Source organism: Malurus melanocephalus, unplaced genomic scaffold (assembly GCF_030028575.1).
Source record: "Malurus melanocephalus ecotype Western Australia unplaced genomic scaffold, MMel_1.1 scaffold_655, whole genome shotgun sequence".
NCBI lineage: Eukaryota > Metazoa > Chordata > Aves > Passeriformes > Maluridae > Malurus > Malurus melanocephalus.
The window spans coordinates 206,484-227,161 of NW_026623887.1; the positions used below are offsets into that span (position 1 = coordinate 206,484).

General features: G+C 35.5%; 1 protein-coding gene across 1 annotated transcript in view; it reads left to right on the forward strand.

The window, feature by feature from the left end:
• LOC130583991 (contactin-associated protein-like 2) overlaps positions 1 to 20,678 on the forward strand; it is a gene marked incomplete at both ends in the record, with an annotated part of 278,907 nt that overhangs the window by 171,887 nt on the left and 86,342 nt on the right. Inside the window, one exon of the mRNA XM_057383713.1 lies at positions 6,165 to 6,292. Within this exon, the coding sequence (XP_057239696.1) occupies positions 6,165 to 6,292 (128 nt within the window). The remainder of the gene's footprint in view (positions 1 to 6,164; positions 6,293 to 20,678) is intronic.

Genomic DNA, 20,678 nt, shown 5'->3' on the forward strand with positions numbered 1-20,678 from the left:
GCTAAATCACAGCATCCTTATATTCCCCATATTGCTTACCACAGAWTGGTTTCATTTTTGTATGAAGTATATGCAGAGATGGGATATAAGGATAAATGCTACAAGAAGTGCCAGTGGAAGGGTAAGATGYTTATACAATTGGATTTTACTGACATTTCTGGATGCAGTATCACACTTCTTTCAGTTTCCTGGACCAAATTCAACACAAACTTCCCACTTCAGTACCATATTGAACTCAACAGGCACATAGGGGCTGAAGTCAGCATTAACTACAGCCATCTGTTATTTTGTCATGCCATAGTCAATTATTTTTATTTAGCTYTTTCAGTCATACAAAATAAAACTGTCAAAGTTGTCAAGAACTCCAAAAAATGAAGCCTCTGAGCTGCTGCTCCGAGATTTTTAATATTTCTTCCAATACAGATCTTTGTGCCCTAAAAATCCTGCCAGAAGTACATTTGGTCYGATCATTTGATAGGATGTGATCCAAAGGCTTGTGGCTAATCAGTAGAATAGAGGCTGCAAAAAATTTATCATTTACCTGTATAGATCTTGCAACAGAATGTTCAGTAACGCATAAATTAAAAACACACATTTCATTAGATAAATGTTTCTAGTGTCCATACAGCAAAATGCTACCATTACTCTGGTGCATTCAGATGTACAGAAGTGTAATTAAAATTCTTGGTGTTTTACCTAAATTACCTAAAAGTAGGTAATTTTCAAAACAGGTGGTGGTAATACTCAGTAGACTGATTCATGATTTTCTCATTTCTGYCATAAAACAAAACATTTAAAACTTTAGGATGACTAGAAAGGTTTTTCAGCATTGTTAATTGTGGGATATTTTTAGTATTTTTATAAACGTTATTTTTTAAAAGAATTTTCAAATTTTGAAATATTTTGAGACCAAATACTAATAATGCTTTTTAAATGTCAAATGAAATTGAAGAGAAAAAAAAATTATTTGAGCAAGCTATTGCCCTTTCCAWTGTCAGTTTTTCCTTCGAAAATTCCCATATCCATTTTCAGCTCTCTGCTYACAGGAGTTTCTTTTCTTAGCTTCAGCTGAATCCCAAGTAATCTTGTCTCTGAAGTTACCCAAGGTGAAAGGGACATCCCAATTTAGCATTTCTTCTGAAGGAAATGCCACATATGTACCCTGACTTACTTAAAAAAAATTGAAACCCAGACATAAAATTGATTAAATTGTTGACAGATGCAAAGATCAATTACAGCATGGTAGAATTACTAGTTTTCATTCTTAAAATATCTCAGTATAGAAATAAGAAAAATTAACAGTCAAGTCAGAGGAGTTGCTGTACTTCAAAGGAAGAGAATCCCTAAATTTCTTTTATTCTCGCCAAACTGGTTGCACAAATTTCATGGTGACACAGTTCCAGCTTCAAGCATCTTAAAACTATGGAGTTCAGTCCCACATGCCTGGTCCTTCTGGATGTTGTTTATCAGACTGGCTTTGAAAGACTCATGGTGTTTTAAATTTTGTATTTAAAAAATTCAAGATGTTATTAATTTTTTTAAAGGTATTTTATTAGAAAACTTTTGAATTATGGACTGTATACCTTACAAAGTATTCATTTTCTAATCACTGTTAAAGCATATAATGCTTAGAATAATTTTTATAATTATCTAAATTAACACTCATTTAAATTTGAGGATAATGGGTTTGTAAGATTTGAGAGGCGTCCAAATGAGCAAATTTATTTCCTAATGTAGTGTTGCATTTTGTAAATGTAAAAAGGGAGGGATAGGCTGTGTAAAGTAAAAAAGGAGCTCTAAGTCTCAATCCCAGGAAGAAAGCATCAGTTAAACATCTTTGAATGGCTAATTTAAATTGATTACTCCATCAAAGAAGTTTTTGAGATCCTAAAAGTCATTTAGCAACTTATGCTTAATGTGAATAGGTTTGTAGAGTTCATTGTCATTGAGGATATMTTACATTTGTTTATCATTCTTCTGGTGGGGCTATTTGTGAATATAATGTTTATTTATTAAATTAATTTAATCTACTCAATCTTTTGTAAATTCTAAACAAGGGTTACTTGTGAATGCTGCACCATCAGCCTCATGTCTTTGGCATAATTTATCTTTACTAATAGAAGTCGAAGTATGGATTTATGCAAGTGATTTGGAAGCTGGGATTAGATGACTTTTCATCAAATTGTATAGACTTTCAGGTAGTGAGTGCTCTCAAAAATRGAAGTATTTTATGCATCCTAGAGAAGTTTAATTGCCTTGAGATCACTCTTAACTGTAAGTGTTCCTCCTTTTTGCTGTTAGGAACCATGTATTTCCTAGGGTCTTATCCTGTCCAATGCCAGTGTTTAAAAAAAAAAAAATTGAGTTATGATTGTCTGTCAGTTTTTATGACCCTGTACAGTAATGAGAAATTTTCCATAATACCCCTTGTCAGACAAATCAAGGGTGAGTCATTAGCTCCAACTTAACATATAAGGGCATCTGAGGTGACAAGATATGTGGGAAAGGGACAAAAAGCTGYAAGAATCCCTGAGAATAGCAAAATCCAGTGGAAATAAAAACTTCTCTCCTAGAGTATATGGTTTGCAGTTTATAATTCCAAAGGRCAGAGCCCTGGCTACAGCGTGAAACTAAAAGCATGGCTTTTGTGCTGCACAGTATGTCCATTRAAAAGTTAGCTAAATTTTATCAAAATCTTTCAAGACTTATTCTAGTTTTTGTTTGCCCTGTTTTTAATCCTGTTAATTAGAGCTTGCATATTTCCAATAACTCACTTCCAGATTATTACATTTGCTGCCAAAATTGCATTGTTCATTAAATTCTCTGTAATATTCRTTCTCCTTAGCAGTTTTAATACAAATAAAATTCTTGCCAGATATTYTTGGACGAGAGAAAATACCACTATTTGGCGTGTCTGTGCCCTTCACAATGTTKTTACAGGCATTCATTTGCAGATACTCACCGGGCTAAACTGCTTTATACCTCCCTCAGATAGATAATGGAAATGTAGGATACAGAGATGTTTGCATAGTAAAAAGCATGTTCTTGTGAGAGGTGGATAATTTTACACCTTTGAAATGGTCACTCTTTGGAGTTTGTATTCCTCAAACCACTGCTAATCACTAAATGATCTATGCTTAACACTATATTTTCAGTCCAGTCGGTGTTTTATTTGAATTATCAAAACAATTTCAGTTTCTCARCTCATGAAACCATATCTCTTAAAACTGAGTCAATTCCTACCTGTAGTATGCTCTTTATTTGTTTTACTTTGTATGTCTGRACTGATAATTAAGTGATAATTTCCAGAGAAAATAAATTACTCTAGTAGCAGAAGTCGGGCTGTATTAAATCATTATATAAACAAATTAATAATGATACAGAATCTCATCTTTACTTTGAATATGTCATTTGCTGACACATGTATAATGCATTTCTTTTTTACATACCACAGGATGCTCATAAAGACTAAGTAGATGATCATCATCAAAACAATGATAAATCTCACACTAATATCTGCTACTCTCATTCAAAGGCACCCTGAAGCACTTTGCAGACTGTTATATATAGGAAAAGAAATTAGGAATAGAAAATTACACTGAGATTTCATCAATATCTCCTGGTAATAATTACAGGATTTGATCAGATTAATTCATCTCCCATTTGGCTATTAATAGGAATATGACACTCTTTGAATTCAATCTTTATTCTCTTGAGGGAATTTTCTTTGGGGAGGAAAAACTTCAGAGGCTTTGTCCACCCTCTTAATGTGCAAAGTCTTTAAATATMATCAGAAGTATTATCACTTGCAGGAATTGAGTGCTTGAGCTGTGATTATTTCTAAGTGTRTTGTATAAAGTCAAGCATAATAATCAGTCTTTGGTTTAAAACTTTTTTTTTTTTATTTTGTCAGCACTGATTAGTATGTCCAGAGGAGCTACAAGCATGTTAGAAAAGCCTAACACAGCCATTCAGTCTCTGAGTCTATTTGTTTTACTGGAACATGTGTGGGCCAAAAATCATCATTATCCTATTTTTGTCAAGAGCAAAAGAACTACCCAGGTTCTGCTGGTGAAAAGGCAACTTATCTCTCTCAACTCTTCGTTCAGCATTCCCAGCCCTCAATAGTTTCAGTGGAGGGCAAGATGCATTTGCTACAATGATGACACAAGTAAATGATTACGAGAAAATAAGGCTATTTCTGAAAAAAAACTCTAACATTTAGCTTTTATTGTCAGAAAATAAGGCTATTTCTGAAAAAAACTCTAACATTTAGCTTTTATTATTTGTATTCACTAAGTGAATAAATAAAATATTAAAATGAGTAAAAAATTGCCAGTAAAGAGATAGAAAATTGTTACTGCTCCTTTTTATTTCCTTTAAAGAAGGTGAAAGCTATTGGTGACAGGAAAACTGCCACACTCTATCATTCTTATTTGGAGCTGAAATATTAGCTGGTTTTGTGAGAGAGGAAGGAAAGAAGAGAAATGCCAATATTTTTCTTTTACCACTCTTTGAAGAATTCCTTATTTTAAATAGATATGTCCAACTTTAAAGTGTTCTGTGAAAGAAAGAAAATCAGCAGAGAAAGGCAGTCTCAGAGGAAAACCTCAGAAAAAGTAAAGTGATGACCTACATTTATCCTCTATTAGAAAGGAGTGGATCCCATGGATGCAGTCCTTAACAGTGATGAAACTTATGTCTGCATACCTGTCTTTGTTATTCACTTTTTTCATTCTTAAATGGGAAGTCCTTTAATCTTTCCTTTCTTATACTGCTTGTCTCCAAATTGATGAAAAGGACGCCTTTGTAAAGGGCATGGCGAGCTGTGGATGAAAAGCAGTATGCTACCAGCCAGCACAATGAGCAGGAGCAGCCTGCCAGGGTTCCTCCTCCCCGYTTTCCTCCTTTTCTATCAATTCCCTGCAGCAGCCTCACCCACACAGCAGCTGGTGCAGCTGTGTCCAGCCAAAGAGGGTTAATGGTCTCAGCAACACAAAGGGTCATGGAACACAAAGGAGCAAGGCAAACTCTCTGAAGGGGAAGAACACACACATTAAATAAAACAGTCACCTGTTACTTRAAAAACTCTGGTAATTAAATCTCTAATTAGTCTCTTCATCACAGAGAACAGACACTAGTTCTAATGAACTGTTGTTCAAAACACTGATGGTTATTTTCTTTATTAATTGAAAGGACATTTTGCCGTCTGTCTCTTCGTAGGGCCAAAATAAGGACGCTGACTTGAGATGCTAGAGGAAAACATTACTGTGCTACTGGAAAGCTCTGAACATTACCACAGATCATGCAGATCCCTGCTGTGCTGCCCAGTTATTAGCAACATAATGAGTCAGATCATGGAGTCATCCAAGTCAGGGATGAAAAAGACTTTCATTTTACTGAAATCATTACAAGTTCTCAGTTATAGTCATACTGTGTGGCTCAGTTAACTTTTCCAGATACTGAWTTCATCCTTCATCCTGTGATATTTTTGAACAAAGGAATTGATTCTTTAGATCAAAAAGTTCCTTACTTTAGATACTCAATTACATGGCAGGATGTAAAGCTAAAAAGAAAGAGGGGACATAAGAGAGAGAGAATAGATGTTTCCTCTTTCTTTCTTTCTTTTGTGTCAGAAAGTAAAGTCTCAATACTATATAAGGGCATTTTTTCAGATATGGATAATTTAAACTTTTATGTGTGTTTATATCAAAAAACAAATAAAACCACAAACAAAACAAAACAGAAAACACAAACCAACAAAAAAATACTACAACCAAAAAGAAGAAAAGAGAAAAAAAGCTGCAAGACAAAGTACCTCATTCAATATTGCTAATTTAATTTTCCACTTAGAAAAAAATAACACACAATGCCAGTTGGTCTCAGCTTCTGAAATAATAAAAGAAAAATATTGTAAYTGTGCCCAGTGATTTTGGCTAGACATGAAAAAAGCACTAGGTTACTTGCTGCAGTTGAAATTAARAGCTCTAAGACATAACTATAATTTGAATTTTAGTGATCTTGCTAACTAAAATGGGGTTTGAGCAGCATGCAATTGTTGCATACCTATTCTTTTGGTGGTTAGATCAGTGAACAATAATAATGATCAAGGAAAATAATCTCATGTTTCACAATCACTTTTTTTTTGTCTCTCTGTAATTCAGGAAAAAAGACACTGGGATGTTGACATACAAAGAGCACCTACCAGTCAGCCAGGTGGTGGTGGGAGACCTTGACCGGCCTGGGTCTGAAGCCAAAGTGTCCGTGGGTCCTGTGCGCTGTCAGGGAGATCGTAAGTTTGGTTTTCTTCCACTTACTCCTGGGTAGAAACCCAGTTTGAAAGGGGTAGCTTTGGAAAAAACCCCATGTGAAGCTGTGGCTSTTCCATGAAAGAATGGTGTGGTTTGAGAAACTTTGTCCATGAAAATACGCATATAATGGTTCATCTTTGCATTTAAAATACCAATATTGGTCTTTATTTTATGGTAAATGTGRAAACTTGGCTTGTTCAACTACATTTGTGTAGATGAGAGGTAACACAGATTGCATAATAATATGTCAACATCTTTGCTTCTGTTGGGTGTTCTAGTCAGTGTCATTATCATTACTATGCTCACAGGATATAAGTGGTAGCATGATGGCAAAATTTTTCACTGTAGTCTGGTTATAGGTACATAACATTTGACAAGATTGTTATCAAGTGTTAACTGTATCAGGACTGGATGTTTCCATGTAAAGCATTGGGAGGTTTTTGTATAGACTCTTCTTTCCAGGCTGAAGGATGATAGAAGGTTTACATCCTCAAATTTGATTTTCTAGTGATAGAGTAAATCACTATCATGTATAAATATCCACTTCACACATACTCAAGGTGGGAATGCAGTGAGGAAAATTGTACTCTTGTTTCAGTCTGGTTTACATTTCAGGAAGTTAAATTCACCACCAAAGACAGAGCAACTGCTTAAGGCCCTTCTAAATCACACTTCAAAAATTTAAAATCTGTGTAATTGACACACATGTTTTATTTGTCCGCTGTGTTTTAAGGCAGTTCTCTTACAATAGGTGAAGGAAGGAAAGGTTGTCTGATTTAATTTAAAACAACTAATATTTGTGTGATCTATAAATAATACAAAACTCATCCACACTAAAGGGTACTATAATTCAGCCTAAAAGATTGAGGTAGTGCAGAAATAATCACATCATGTATTTGATGCTTGTTATTTATAGTGTTTAACCAAACACATGTCAGTCTGTGGTTTGTTATATCTCAGATATGTTTGATTAACATTTTTGTAATAGGCTATTACAACTGATGACAAAAAATAACAAATAGTATTTTTCTGGTGCCTCTATTCCTTATATCCTGAATCTGAGTCCTTCTAGAAACATCAGTCTCTAAACTGAGAGCCATTCCTACATATCAGTATAAATGAAACCTCTTCTGAGCAGTCAATATCCTTTATTAGAGTGACACTGAATGACACAGCCTTTTGGGAAAGTGAATGGATATATTCCTACCATCCTGATTAATTTCATTTCCTCTGTGAACTTTAAAGATACGATTTGTAGTTTTTTTAAATCTTTGCCTATGAATAAATTTGAATTTCCTTCCATGATCATACAATATMGTAAGAAATTTTTCTCACAGGAGATAATATAAACTGCAGTTAGTAAAACCTCCTGTTTTATATTCCCAGTGTATTTACTAGCCATTTCCCTTTGTATTGTTTCTTGAACATATACAACAGGTGCTGTTTCACCTTGTGGAAAACAAGGTTTCTGTTCCTGGGAAAATTCAAAAATTTTAAACTGTGCTTATGTTCCAAATCAGAAGAAAGATCCAGTGTACTAAATTTCTGGGAAARGATTAAAAACAACAACAACAAACCACAAACCAATTGTTTGTTTGGTTTTTTGTATGTGTGCATATTACATGCATCAAAACTAACATGATTAACACTAAAGGTGTTGACTGTCATCACGTCACAGCTCATCAGTTCAGTTCAGTTCAGTTGCMTGTGTAAATGAAATTCAGTTACAGTTATGAAGACTGTAAAAGAAATACAGATTTTTGTTCTACTTGCAAAGAAGGTGAAAAAAGTAAGAATGCCTAACCAGTCAAATAAAAATTTGCCTATTTAGAATTTCTCATTTTGGTTGCAGCCAATATTGTGACAACTTATCTCGTCTTGCCCTGAGGGTTTTCCATGCTATGTGTTGTATCAACCCACAGTCTAATGATATTTTGCAGCACATTAAGACATATTTTGCCATCAGAATCACAGTATAATTTGCCACACACTTCATCGCTTCCTCTACATAACAAGTAGTGACAGTCACATGTCACCTAGGCCAATTCACAGCTGTACCTGGTACAGACTCAGATCTGACAGCTTTTGCAGTCCTTAAGAAGAGACATCTGAAAGCTTACTCTCTGAGGGCACAGAGGATTAAAGAAAGCAAAGATATCTGTCATTTCATGCAGTTCACTTCCTCCCATGCTCATCAAATTCTCAAGAACCCATTAATCAGTGGAGGCCAAACCAATTAACTGCTCCTACACTATTGACTGACCAAAGTAAATCTGAAAAACATCCATCTCAGTGCAATTTGTTTTAACACAAACCAAGAAGACCGCAGAATCATAACTGTTTTCCTGTTGCAAAAATAACTAAATTCTTCTTTCAGAAATATAGGTTTTATTTTGGTCCCACAGATGACAATTTCATTTTTCTTTTTGCCTGATTTATTACCTGATTAAAGCTGTTCTGAGCAATCTTGAAAAGTGGCTATTGTTGGAGATAACAATCAGAAAACTTGTTTATGCATGATTACTCATCTTTGTGTTCCAGAAGTATTTTTCATATTTAACTGCACCTCACAAAACACTACTTGCATYCTGAAAAGTAGTCAGCAAAAAAGGCTTTTATTACCCCTCTAAAGATTTGCTTAACCTGCCATATTCGACCAGAATGATGAAGACTCATCTAGTCACTGTGGCAAAAACCTCATAAATCTGGTCCAGGGCCTGTTTAGTACCTTTTATTAAATACCCAGGATGCCTCTTTCTTATTTTCTATTTTAGTGTTGAGGAATGCTTTCTAAATATCTAATGATTTTTCTAAGTGTCTATCTACCAGGGAAGCAAACTTATCCAATTTAATGGAGAAGAAAGAGGTGCATAAACAGGAGGTGATTTGGTGTTGGGTTTTGACACTGTTGCAATGATTCCAAGCTCAAGCAGAATTTTCAGCAAAAGTCAACTCTATGCAGACTTAAAGCAAAGCTGTCCTTCCTGACCACTGCTGTGTGAGGGGTGTACTTGCAGAATGACAGAGGCAGTCTATCAGCACATTCTCAATACCCTCTTAGCTGATCTGGAATTAACAGTGCAAACAAAGGAAATCAGTCCTTAGACTCCRTAGTAATACTGGATAAGGGAACTACTCTGCTTTCCCTCAAGTGAAAGAGTTCTGTGAAGGATCTAGGAAAAAAAAGACACTATAGAACCACAAATTAATACTTTTCWTTCTTCAGCTGACATATTGAGCTAYTGATTAAAATCCCTTTATAAACCTCTCACAGTTTTTCTAACACTTATGCTACAGTAGCTGGAGTTCTCAGCTGCTCTGCATTCAGCCTTGGCCAACCAGTAATTGAAAGACGTTGTCCATCTCTTAATGCTATTTCACTGTAATGCAAAGGGGCACCTTGAGCCTTCTCCCTTTAGAGAGCACTTTTTTCTGTCTAAGCTCAGCCTGAGGTGGTAGATCAAGGTTTCAAAAGCAGTTCYGGTAATTTCTTTTGAAACCAAACTKAAGAGCTTAGCTGGCTATGGTGGGGCTATTGCTACAGAGATTTCATCAATAATCATATTGAATCAAAATTACTTTTGTGGCTTCTGGCACCTTCTCAAGAATTTTTTTTCATTCCCCCCAGGAAAATACCAGTTTTCACAAAGCTTCTATATTTGCCACCTGCTAAGARCATCCTTTTCCCAAGGATTTCCAAGGATTTGGATTCAAGTTTGCTCTTTTTAAGCCCWGAGGGGAATAGACTGACTATTCTGCTCTAGATTTGCTTTTCTCCTTGAGTCTATTTTCCTTTTGTTCCATTTCCTCTATAGAAAAGACAGAATTTAAGGGGGAGATGTTTTTTACACAGCTCAGATTTATGTTTTTTCCATCTGCTCTGCTGTACAGTTTTTATCCTCCCAGTATGACTTTGATTTCTGAGCCATGAATCATTTTCTTGTGTATTACTTCTATTATCTGTAATCTTCAAAACGTGGAGGAGGAATCTGCTGCATTGACTGTGGTTCTTTCTAAGCTGAGTTTTCATGAAGACYAGAATCAGCAGTGTGCTTGTAGAATCTGCACAAGATTCTACACAGACAGAAAACATTCTTTCTGCACAGACAGAAAACATCCCCTTGGCAGATAACAGAAGTTCAGGAACAAATCAAAACTCACTTCTCCATCTGTGCATTGGCTTTGTTTGTGCATGTGTGAGTATGATTGTGCATGTGTGTTCTCAGGGGAAGTATACCTTGAGTTCTTTTTTTTTCAGTAATTTGGTCATGGCTCATCATTTCTCCTTTCATGACTTGAGGCTTCATTTCTTTAAGTTTTAATATCATTTCTGGCTTTACTCCTTTTAGAATGTTCCAACAGATTTTATTCAGTTGTTTTTTTCAGATGGTGGCATGAGCATGGACCTTTTTCTTGTGGCTCTGGGTTTATACTAAAACCATTCTGTAGTTGTCTAAACCAGACAGCCACTGCCAGGGTCAGTGCTTACAGACTGGTATCCTTGGTAAAGTAAACTGGAGAGTATCCCAGGGAAAAACAAAAAACAAATAAGCAGAAAAAAAACCCAACCTATTTGAATTATTGCAAGTTCTATCTGTAACTGAGTCCTCTACTGGAAGTAGAGACAATTTACTTTAATCTACTCTATCTTAGACAATATTCCAGTAATGTAGTGACTTACAGGTTAATGGAAATGAAAACATTCTATCAAATAAAAATTAACATCAGTGAAACCCCCTACCAAAAAAMAAAACCCAGCAAGAGTGCTTTCAAGAAAATACAAAAATTTGTCTTTTGAAACTCTTGAAGCAATGATTCTGCTGGAGGCTTGTGTGATTGCATATCTGAAATTTAGGTAATTCCCATCTGAGGTGTTAATTACGTCTCTGCTAGTAAGGCTAGAAAACTAATAAAAATCTCTGGATTTTTCTACATTTTTCTTTTTCTTTTTCTTATATTGCTAGATATATCTACATATTTTCTTATGTTATTATTAATATCTTACCATTTTCAAATTAATTGTGGTATATTTAGTAGGGTAAATGCAGATCAAAACTTAATCCATTTAAGAGTTTAAATTTTTTCAACAGTATAGGTGCCCTTAGTACACATGACATTTTTTCTGCTGGATTTCCCCATCTATTACCCCAGCATGTCTTTATGTGCTGCACTGGATAGTAAATTGCACAAATCAAGTGGAATACAGATTCATCTGAAGAACATCAAGACATTGTGCTCACTGCTTATCACAGTCATTCTAGTGTTACCARCAAAACAGGAGAAAGAAAAGTGTCCTTTCAATAAAGAACAGCTAAGAAGTACTATTTCAAATTCATTTGATTTTTTCAGTGAATTATGTTGAAGGTGATAARACAAGAGTCTTCAATTCAGATTCAGGTAGGGATCTATGCTTTAGTTATTCAAACTGCTGTGATTATTCTTCATATGCAGTTTCTTTCCTCAGAGACCCAAGAGAAAAAAAAATAACCCACTAGGTCATTTTTCTACAACTTTCTAAGTAAAAACAACCTATTAATTTGCCATTGTTTAATTTCTGATTTAAATAATGTCATTTCTCATTCTTAAGACTTTCACTTTTCCTTCACCTTTAACCCTGTCTCACAATGCATAATTAAATTTATTGTGAAGTTTAACTAGAATTTATTTTCCTTTCCATGCAGAAATATTTTCTCCAGGAAGCAGTGTTTGAATGCCCTGCTGCAGAGTCTTAATATTTCAGAGGGAATTCTTTGTTCTCTCATCTCCCAGGAAAACTTAAACTGTGGCCGGTTTCTCACACAAATATAGGCTGTTTCTGGTCATGTAAATAAAATTTGCCTGTCTTGAAAACTAGAGCTTGAAAATCTCCAACATTTACATTAATTTAGGGCATTTCTCTGTCATGCTGAAATATGTCAGGAAATTTAAAGGTGGACATTGGGTAAAGCATGTCCTACTCTTATGCATATTCTCATATCCACCCTAAGCAGGGAAGTATTCCAAGTGCTGGCGTTCTGGCTGGCAGCCTTTTCATACTTTTAAATTTGCAAACAATTCTCGGAAGCACTATAATTACACTCAAAAAGGATTCTCTGATATTGTACACCAAAAACGTTTGAAATTCATTTAGAACTTCTTGTTATGTATATTTTCAACGAAATAAGCTCTATCTACCTTAGATGGTCCGTGGTGGACAGTACCAAAATGAGAAGGTCTGTTGTATCTGCAAATCAGCCTGGAATTGTCTTTGGGTTTAGGGAATGGGGAGTAATAGGCAGTGTGAAAGCACTTGAATATGTATGGTTGGAATTATTTAAGTTCCAAAAATATTTTCTTTGTGATAATATTTAAACCCAGCTAATCCTTCTAGACACTTTTCTCCCACTCCTTTGCATTCATATAGCAGCAGACATTTTGGTCTAAATATTTGGGACAAATTAGCCTGTATAGGACTGTAAGATTCAGTGAGCACTCTTTCTACATATCACCCTGAATGTAAAGGTTCTTTTTTTATATCATCTCAAAACCCACAAGGAATTGGTGACATTAATTAATTATATACTCTCAATGTTTCTACAGTATGCATCTTTTACTCAGGTTTATTACATGGCCACAAAATTCTCTTTCAGTTCAAACTTTGAATACATGTGTATCCATGAAATAAAAATTTGCAAAATGACCGCTTTAAGATAGAAACATATTGACTCGTAGCTTATGCATGAATATTCTCTATAGTATCCCACTCACTGTCAAGTTTTGTTCTGTTTCTTTTCTGAATGCAAATTTTASCCATGAGCACTACTCATCTCACAGAGCAGGAAAAATCACCGATCACACATAGCTTAACCCTTTTCCTATTGGACTTGTCTTTTTATGTCTGACTGAAGCAACAGGATGCCTGCAAATAGTGCAAGAGAAAAAAGTAACAGTAGAATCAAAAATCTAATTTTGGCACATGGGGAAAAACAGTGTCCTATACACCTTGTGCTACATGAACATCAGCAGCCCAATGTAAAAATGACAAATGTGGACCTGATCCTGTTAGAATGTACTGAGGACACATCATTTTAACCGCAAGCAATGGCTTTTGATGTAGTTTGACCCCTTTTTTATCCTTTCCAGCTTTGCAAAGATCCAGTAGAGCCTGGCCGCTTTGTTCAAAAGAGTGAGATTGATGACGCTTTTGCCTAGTATCTGGTAGTGTATGAAAGTGTTATATATTACAGTGTCATTCAGTGTGTATTTTCATTATGAATGCAATTTACATTGCTGGAGACTTTTCCTTAAGGTCATGAAGGCAGTATGCTSTGAGTATCAGTTTTGATGGAAAATGCATTTCAGCCTGTTCATCTTTACTGTTTATCTTCYTGTAGTTGCTTTTTGTGTGCATCCTCTACTGCCTTTGAAAAGGAAAGTCACACCTGTTTTWCCCATATGTGAATGTAGGCACAAAGAATAACACAATTGTACAATTTACATCTCCACCCTTCCCAGATTCATCACAAAATGTAAATCAGACAGCAAACTTAGTTTTAGATAGAAATAGATCTGCCTATTATTGATTAGTTTTAATTCTCATATGTGTTCAACTCTACCTAAATGTATGTGTTGGGATAAACTACAGAAGACTATTCATTCAAATATCAATGAACTAATAAATTTTACTCTTTTTACACATTTGCTGAAGTAATGAAAACATATGGCAATCCATGCCCATGCTCAATTCTCCAACTGATCATAAAAGAAAAATATGGTGAAACTCCATAGGGAACTTATGAGCTTTATGTTTCAGAGATGCAGAATTCAGACGCAATTAAGAGCTAATTTCATTCAAATTCTCCTCGTCATTATGATCATATTGCAGTTAATTTTATCTTCTTTAATGCAAAAATGAAGTATCTGAAGCATTTCATGTAAAGTATTGTCTCTAGATTCCTAGGGAATTTAAGCAAGAGTCGTTAGTCTGATAGATGACACACAGTAGCAGTTCACATTAAATTCAAATCCTCTTGAAGTTATGCTTTAATTATAATTTCAAACATTTTACATCTATGATTGCAATGCATATTACTGCCTTGCCTCTTACCTGTAGCAAAGTAAGACGAGCAATTGTGCARGATACAAAATCTAAGAAAGAAATCATGAGAGAATTCCCACAATGTAGAGAAAAGTGGTGAGAAGGAGACGTCAGTAAAKCCATAAGGAATTAGAAGAACCTGTGACTAAACTGGGATTGAGAGGTTGCTAGAATCCTGTCTATTACATGTACAGATTTGCAGCCACCTTTAAATTTTACCCCATAAGCCTGAGTAATTTCAGAAATGAGGTATAATATGAAGGGAATTATCTATATTCTTTTTTTTTAAGTTGAACTCTTTCTGTCTTTAATACTTTTGGCCTGTGCATCCCTGCAGYACTTACTGACATTTAAAGAGCAGAAAGAGCAGAAAAAAGCAGAAAATGATYGAAGGTGAGGTAGAGTGAGGTCAGTGTCGTTCATCTCTATGGGTAAGTTATGCAAATTCAGTCTCATTTAGACACAGGTAAGTGATTGACAGCAGGGTGGAGGAACTCCAGTGATAACCTCACAGCACCCAATATCTGACACACAACACAAAATRTCTCAGGAACACTTAAAATGTTCARTCACCAAGATGGGAAAACTAATAAGAAGAAGCTGGAGACCTTTGGCGCTCGTTAAAATTGYACCACTGATGTCTATGCTAGGGAGCCAAGATAACTCTAATTATGTCTAAATACWAGCATTTACAGCAGCTGAACCTTTTCTAGCCAATGATAAAATAAAAAAGGAAGGTCAGGTATGTATTCCACAATCACAGCTGCTATTCATAATGATTTCTCAYCCCACAGGCTGCTCTAGCCATCCTTTAGCCATAAGACTGATTTTTGACAGCTTCAGTTCAAAACCTTCAAATCCTATTATATGAGTATATATATTGTTATACACATGCTTTCCAAAATTTTTGAAGCAGCATTACCTGATCCTTCTCTTTCTCAGTGAAACAGACAATTCTAGATTTTCATGTAGAGCTATGATTCAGTTCCCAAAGGAACTCCCTTTTGACACAAGGTAGCAAAGTTGTGCATTTTTGGCAAGTAACTAGAAGTCTGAACTGTTGGAAGAGAATATAGTAATAATTAGAGAGAAATGGAACATATGTTTTAAAAATTAACCTACTCTTTCTTTTCTCTCATTTGCTTTTTAATTTTTTTTTTCTGACCTTTGTCTTCTTATGGAAAAACTTGCAAATGTGGGAGAGAAAGGGCTAGAAAACTGTAAGAGAAATATGAAGTATAGTCTACTTATTCCCTTTTYCAATGATAATGCTATGGACAACTTCCACTGTTAAGTTTCTGAGTCTGAATATGCTTRGTTCCAAATTAATATTGCAAACTGTGAAGTCCCATAAATTAGGTATTTAGAGAGCAGGTTTTAGAAGAAATGTTGCAATACCCCTTCATTCTTCCACTTTTCTGCACTTAATACTTACATTTTGTGAGGTGTCAGCTTGGCTCTTCAAGGCAAATGAAGAAGAAATTTGAAAATGATGATACTTATGATGGTAGTTTTGGTCAAGGCTTTAATTTTGGATCAGCTCAGATAGAATTAAAAGGAGATGAGGGGGAAATCCTGCACCTTACAAAATAGTCTTTCATTTTCTCATTAAAGCAATTCAGAGCAGTCCTATCCATTTCCTGTTAGGAGCTTACAGTAATCTGTACTTCGAAGGTATTAGCTAAGCTTGTAGAATCATGGAGCTTTCAACTCTACAATATTAAGCAGCAAATTCAAACATTTTTATATGCCTGGTTTCAACTCTCATTTGTGAAGAATCACCTCCACATCTGATTTGGTCTAATTCAGAAGAGCAATATTTTGCATGAGAACAGCTTTCAAAAAAGCAGTTGTAGAAAGAGAGCCAATAGTGATTTATGGTTTCAAAAGTTTCTTTTCGGCTTGTTCTTTAGCTAATCAATTTCCTGCATGCACATTTTAYATATTTTGTTATTTATTCTTGGTTTCATGAACTCCTGCTGATGGAGAACTTTTGCCATATTACTTCAAATAGTGCTGCTTTTGAAAACTGAGGAACTAAATCAGTGTAAATCAATYGTTACACACAGAACATAGTTCATGTATCTGTGCTCAAGAAACTTCCATTAATACTTCTTTTAGATTAGCTATGATAAGGATAAATTGTAAAATAATTTGTTGTTATGAACTGTCATTGTGTCTTCACATGTATTTCAGATTCAGGCAGAAGTAAATATGATCCATAGCTGGCAGGATATCTTCCAGGAAATTAAAGATGCTCCTCAAAATGTAGTGGAAAAGGGATTTTTCCAGGAAATAGTTTTATYTCCCTACCCAAAATAAGAGTATTTCTCAAAAATTTTTGCCATGTAAACTCTGAAAAATACAGGAAGTCATTTGGAACAGTACACATTGGATATCAAGTTCCCATTGATGGAAGGATATCATTGTGACTTTGACTTGACATTTTACAAAAGAGTCTTTCCACCACATTATTTCATAAAAGAAGTTTTGAACTGAAAGTCTGTTTAAATTGTCCAAATCAGAGTAAAAATTTCTAACCTATCACTCAGTGTAGTTACATTTTGTTAGTTGCAAGAAACTTCCAGTTTCCTTCAAAACTCTCAAAAGTTTCAGTGTTTTCTAACAATGACAAGGTGTTGCTAGAAAACTAAACTAAATTTAATATTTCSTTCATGGGARGGACACTCCTTCTTTCCTTTCTTTAAATGCAAAATAATTCCCTATGCTGAGATAGAGATTTTGGAGCTTTCCTTTCTGTAAAATTAAAGTAAACATTCCTTCAGTGTCCTCATTCCTGCTTAAATCATAATGTGATTAACTGATATTTTACCCCTCCTTATTCTAAGTTTATCTCTGTGTATCAACATGCAGAGAAAGCTCTTCCCTATTCTCTGTGCACACACTGTCTTTCAGGTGGCTAATCTGATTGTTCTCCRTAATATCATTAGGCAATTTTGGGATCCCATAAGGACAGCCAGTCATTAAATAAAAATGTTATTATCATACAGTACATTGCAGCTATCCCAGTCTCAGAAAATCTGTAATAGTGTAGGGCAAGCTACAACCAATAAAATWAAGATGCTCAAATCCTAGGAATCCCTAGGTAATTACTAGCCCAAGCTAGTAATTTGCACTCATATCCAAAAATACATGAGCAAAACCCCAAACCAAGAAAGATACTAAACCAACAGGAAATTGCATATATGATTAGTGATTTGCCAAGACAAAACAAGATAGCGTTCTGCCTCCAAAAAATACTTTTTGATGTTGAAAAAAAATGTAACATGTAAGACTATCAAACTCAATTTGTATCAGTGTTATTCTATGCAGTACCATGCATGAAAATAAGATAATTACTCCATGATTTTCCACAYGCTTTTTCCTTYGTGAWTTCAGTRCATAAGAACCAAAATTATTCTTGRATAATATTCAAATGTTTCTAAAGTCCATCTACAAATTTATTTTTCTGGGCTCCAGGGATTCTGAATTCTGCAGGAAGCGTTATTAAACTTGACCTCTTCCTTGAGATCTTTAGAGAAGTGGTGGGTTGTGCTGTAGATTTCTCTCTCCMCCTTGTTGCTTATCCCATCTTTCCTAGCTGTACTCACACCCTTGGAGAGACTTAGGCAAATAAACATCATCACTTATCACAAAAAGCAAGCCAGGGGCCCTCCACRTCTCCTCCCTCTTATTTACACATGAAGAGTCAGTAGTTCACAGCGACTGACTATGATCAGGGAAATTAAATTCATTAGTAAAACAAGAAACATTCCAGACGTGCACGGCACAGCTTGAAGTACTCAGCTGAGGAACTAATTAAAGACAGATAGCTGAGTGGGTAATGAATAAACACACATTGTGTGGGTAGAAATAGYTAGGACAAATATGCCTATTCCCTGTTATGTTTGATGGGAAACTAAATTATCACATATACTGAAGCAAATGRAACAGTAAGAGCTCTTCTGCAGCTTTTAAGTGCAGCCCATCCCTAAAKGTGGGACAGCAGGCATCAGGATCAGTGAGTAGAGCACCTGGAATGGTGCTTTTGTATCTCCCCAGTCTGCCCCCACAAGGTCTGTGCTGCCTGCAGCTCTCACACACTAAAGCAGACCAACGCTTGCTCAGTCCATCCCGAATTCCCTGAACGGGAGCAGAGACTGTTTGACTCTGTGAGCAAGAGGCTTTGAATGATGGGTTTTTTCTGTGCCCGTTCCCTTATCCATCACTCTCTGTTGCCTCCAGCCAAGTGATCCTTCTGTGGGCACTCACCAGTGCAGAATTCCTGGTACACCCCACTGGTGTCAGGGTTACCCAGATGGGGTAACCAACGAGGTGATAGGAAATATCTGCCCATTAACATCAAATAGCACTGCAGACACTCAGCTTTACCATTCAAAGAGCATCAGATTGTTTCTGCAAGGAGCAGATGAAATGGCAGGGCTGCCTGTAGCTGTTAAAAGGTTTAATGCTGTCTTTTTGTATCAGATTTGTAGACTATGATGTGCAGCATCCCAGCCCTATCCAGAGGCTGCTTTTTGCACAACATTCTGTAAATTAATAGAGAAAACACTTTTCAGGACGTGAAGGAAGCCAAAAAAATATGATCTTTGTTAAGTTTGCCAGTGCTCATCACCAAACTGAAAGTTCAATCCACAATTTTGAGTGCATCAGTGTGATAATAAATCCTACCATCTTAGCCATTGGTGGTACCAATTGCTAAACATTTCTATGATATCCAATCTTCTTGTAGAAGATACATACAGGAAATACATACAGTTCATACAGGAAATACAGCTTATATATTTTTGGTTTTCATGGATGATGTCAGGGAGAAGGAGAGTCAGTTRTAAAGTTTAGCCTACAATGTTTACTCTGTATTTTTGTACTCAGAGGTATTTGTACTTTTCATTTTCCTTGGAGTGTTAAGGCCCTTTTGCAATTTATAAAGGGCAGAGAGACAGAGGGATCCAGTCAGCAGGAGTTCAGACAGCTGGCTGCACTACCAACTAACTTCTTGGCTTACAGAGACCTCTGAATCCCCTGTAGCTACTGTCCTTGAAGTTCCTGGAAGCCTTCTGCAGTGAACTTCACAATGTCCATGGCTGCAGACARCTACAAAAACAAGATTCTATTATTCTGTTTGGCACTTGGATTTATTCTMGTCCTTTTACCCAAGGCATTTATCCAGCACCATGTAGGATCATGAGTTGGCATAGGTTAAACTGAGCTGAAGAAGCATTCAGGAGACATCCTAGGCTTTTTTTGGTTCCAAAAAATGGAGGAAATCTATCATATTTCCAGAAAGGGTGATATAACTTTACCAATTGTGAAGGTGAAAATGTTAAATAACTTTACCAATTGTGTGCTTGTAGGCTCCAGGGTAATCTGTTTCATTTAATAATTTTGAATAGTGGACAGAAACAAAACCCTGGTTTTTCTCTGCTGCCTTCCACATTTGTGAAAGATAGGCGTATGTAGCCCAAACATTTAACATTAAGCTGACCTGGATAACAGTAAATAGAAATTATTTCAAGATCCCTTAGACAGATTAAGATTACCCAGAGCAGATTCAGAATTGCCATGGTAATATATGATGGTTGAGTTGTTTTTTTTGTTTTTTTTTTATTACGTTGCTTCCTGCAGCTGCATCTAAAATTTATGGAAAAGATACACTCCAGAAAAAAAGTTCTCACAAAAAGTATCTGATATTTCCATGCAAATTTTTTCCAATTTTTAAAAACCAGTTAAATGCATTTTGCCTTGCTCACATATATAATATTTTTGATCTCCTTCTATTCCAAGAACAATTTAAGGAAATCTTTTGCCACGAGGCTATTTGATTCAAAATGAATGGACAGAGTAGCATCAAGAACTGCTGACAATTGTAACACCTGATGAATCAGTAATCCCTGGAGTAGTGCTCTGCATTTTTTTTTTAAGTATTTAAAATATTATGCATCGAGGAAACAATGTATCTGCATTAAAATGTCAACATTTATGGACAGTTGAGTCTGCCAGGTTTTGCATTTGTGGCACTAAAGGGTTAACACACCTTTAGGATCAGTTCAATCCCTATTGTCAGGGTCCACAATGAAAATACTGTCCAAAATACATCTCTACACCTTTGAAACAGAGAATGCAAGAAAAAAAGATCCTTCAAAAGCATAATGTATAAGAATCATAGGTCTTACAAGAAGGATACACTCTTTCAAAATCTAACACATATAAAATATAATTTTTTTTACTCGCTTTACTTCTTTGACCTGTTAGAGTGGTTTCGGGGGGGG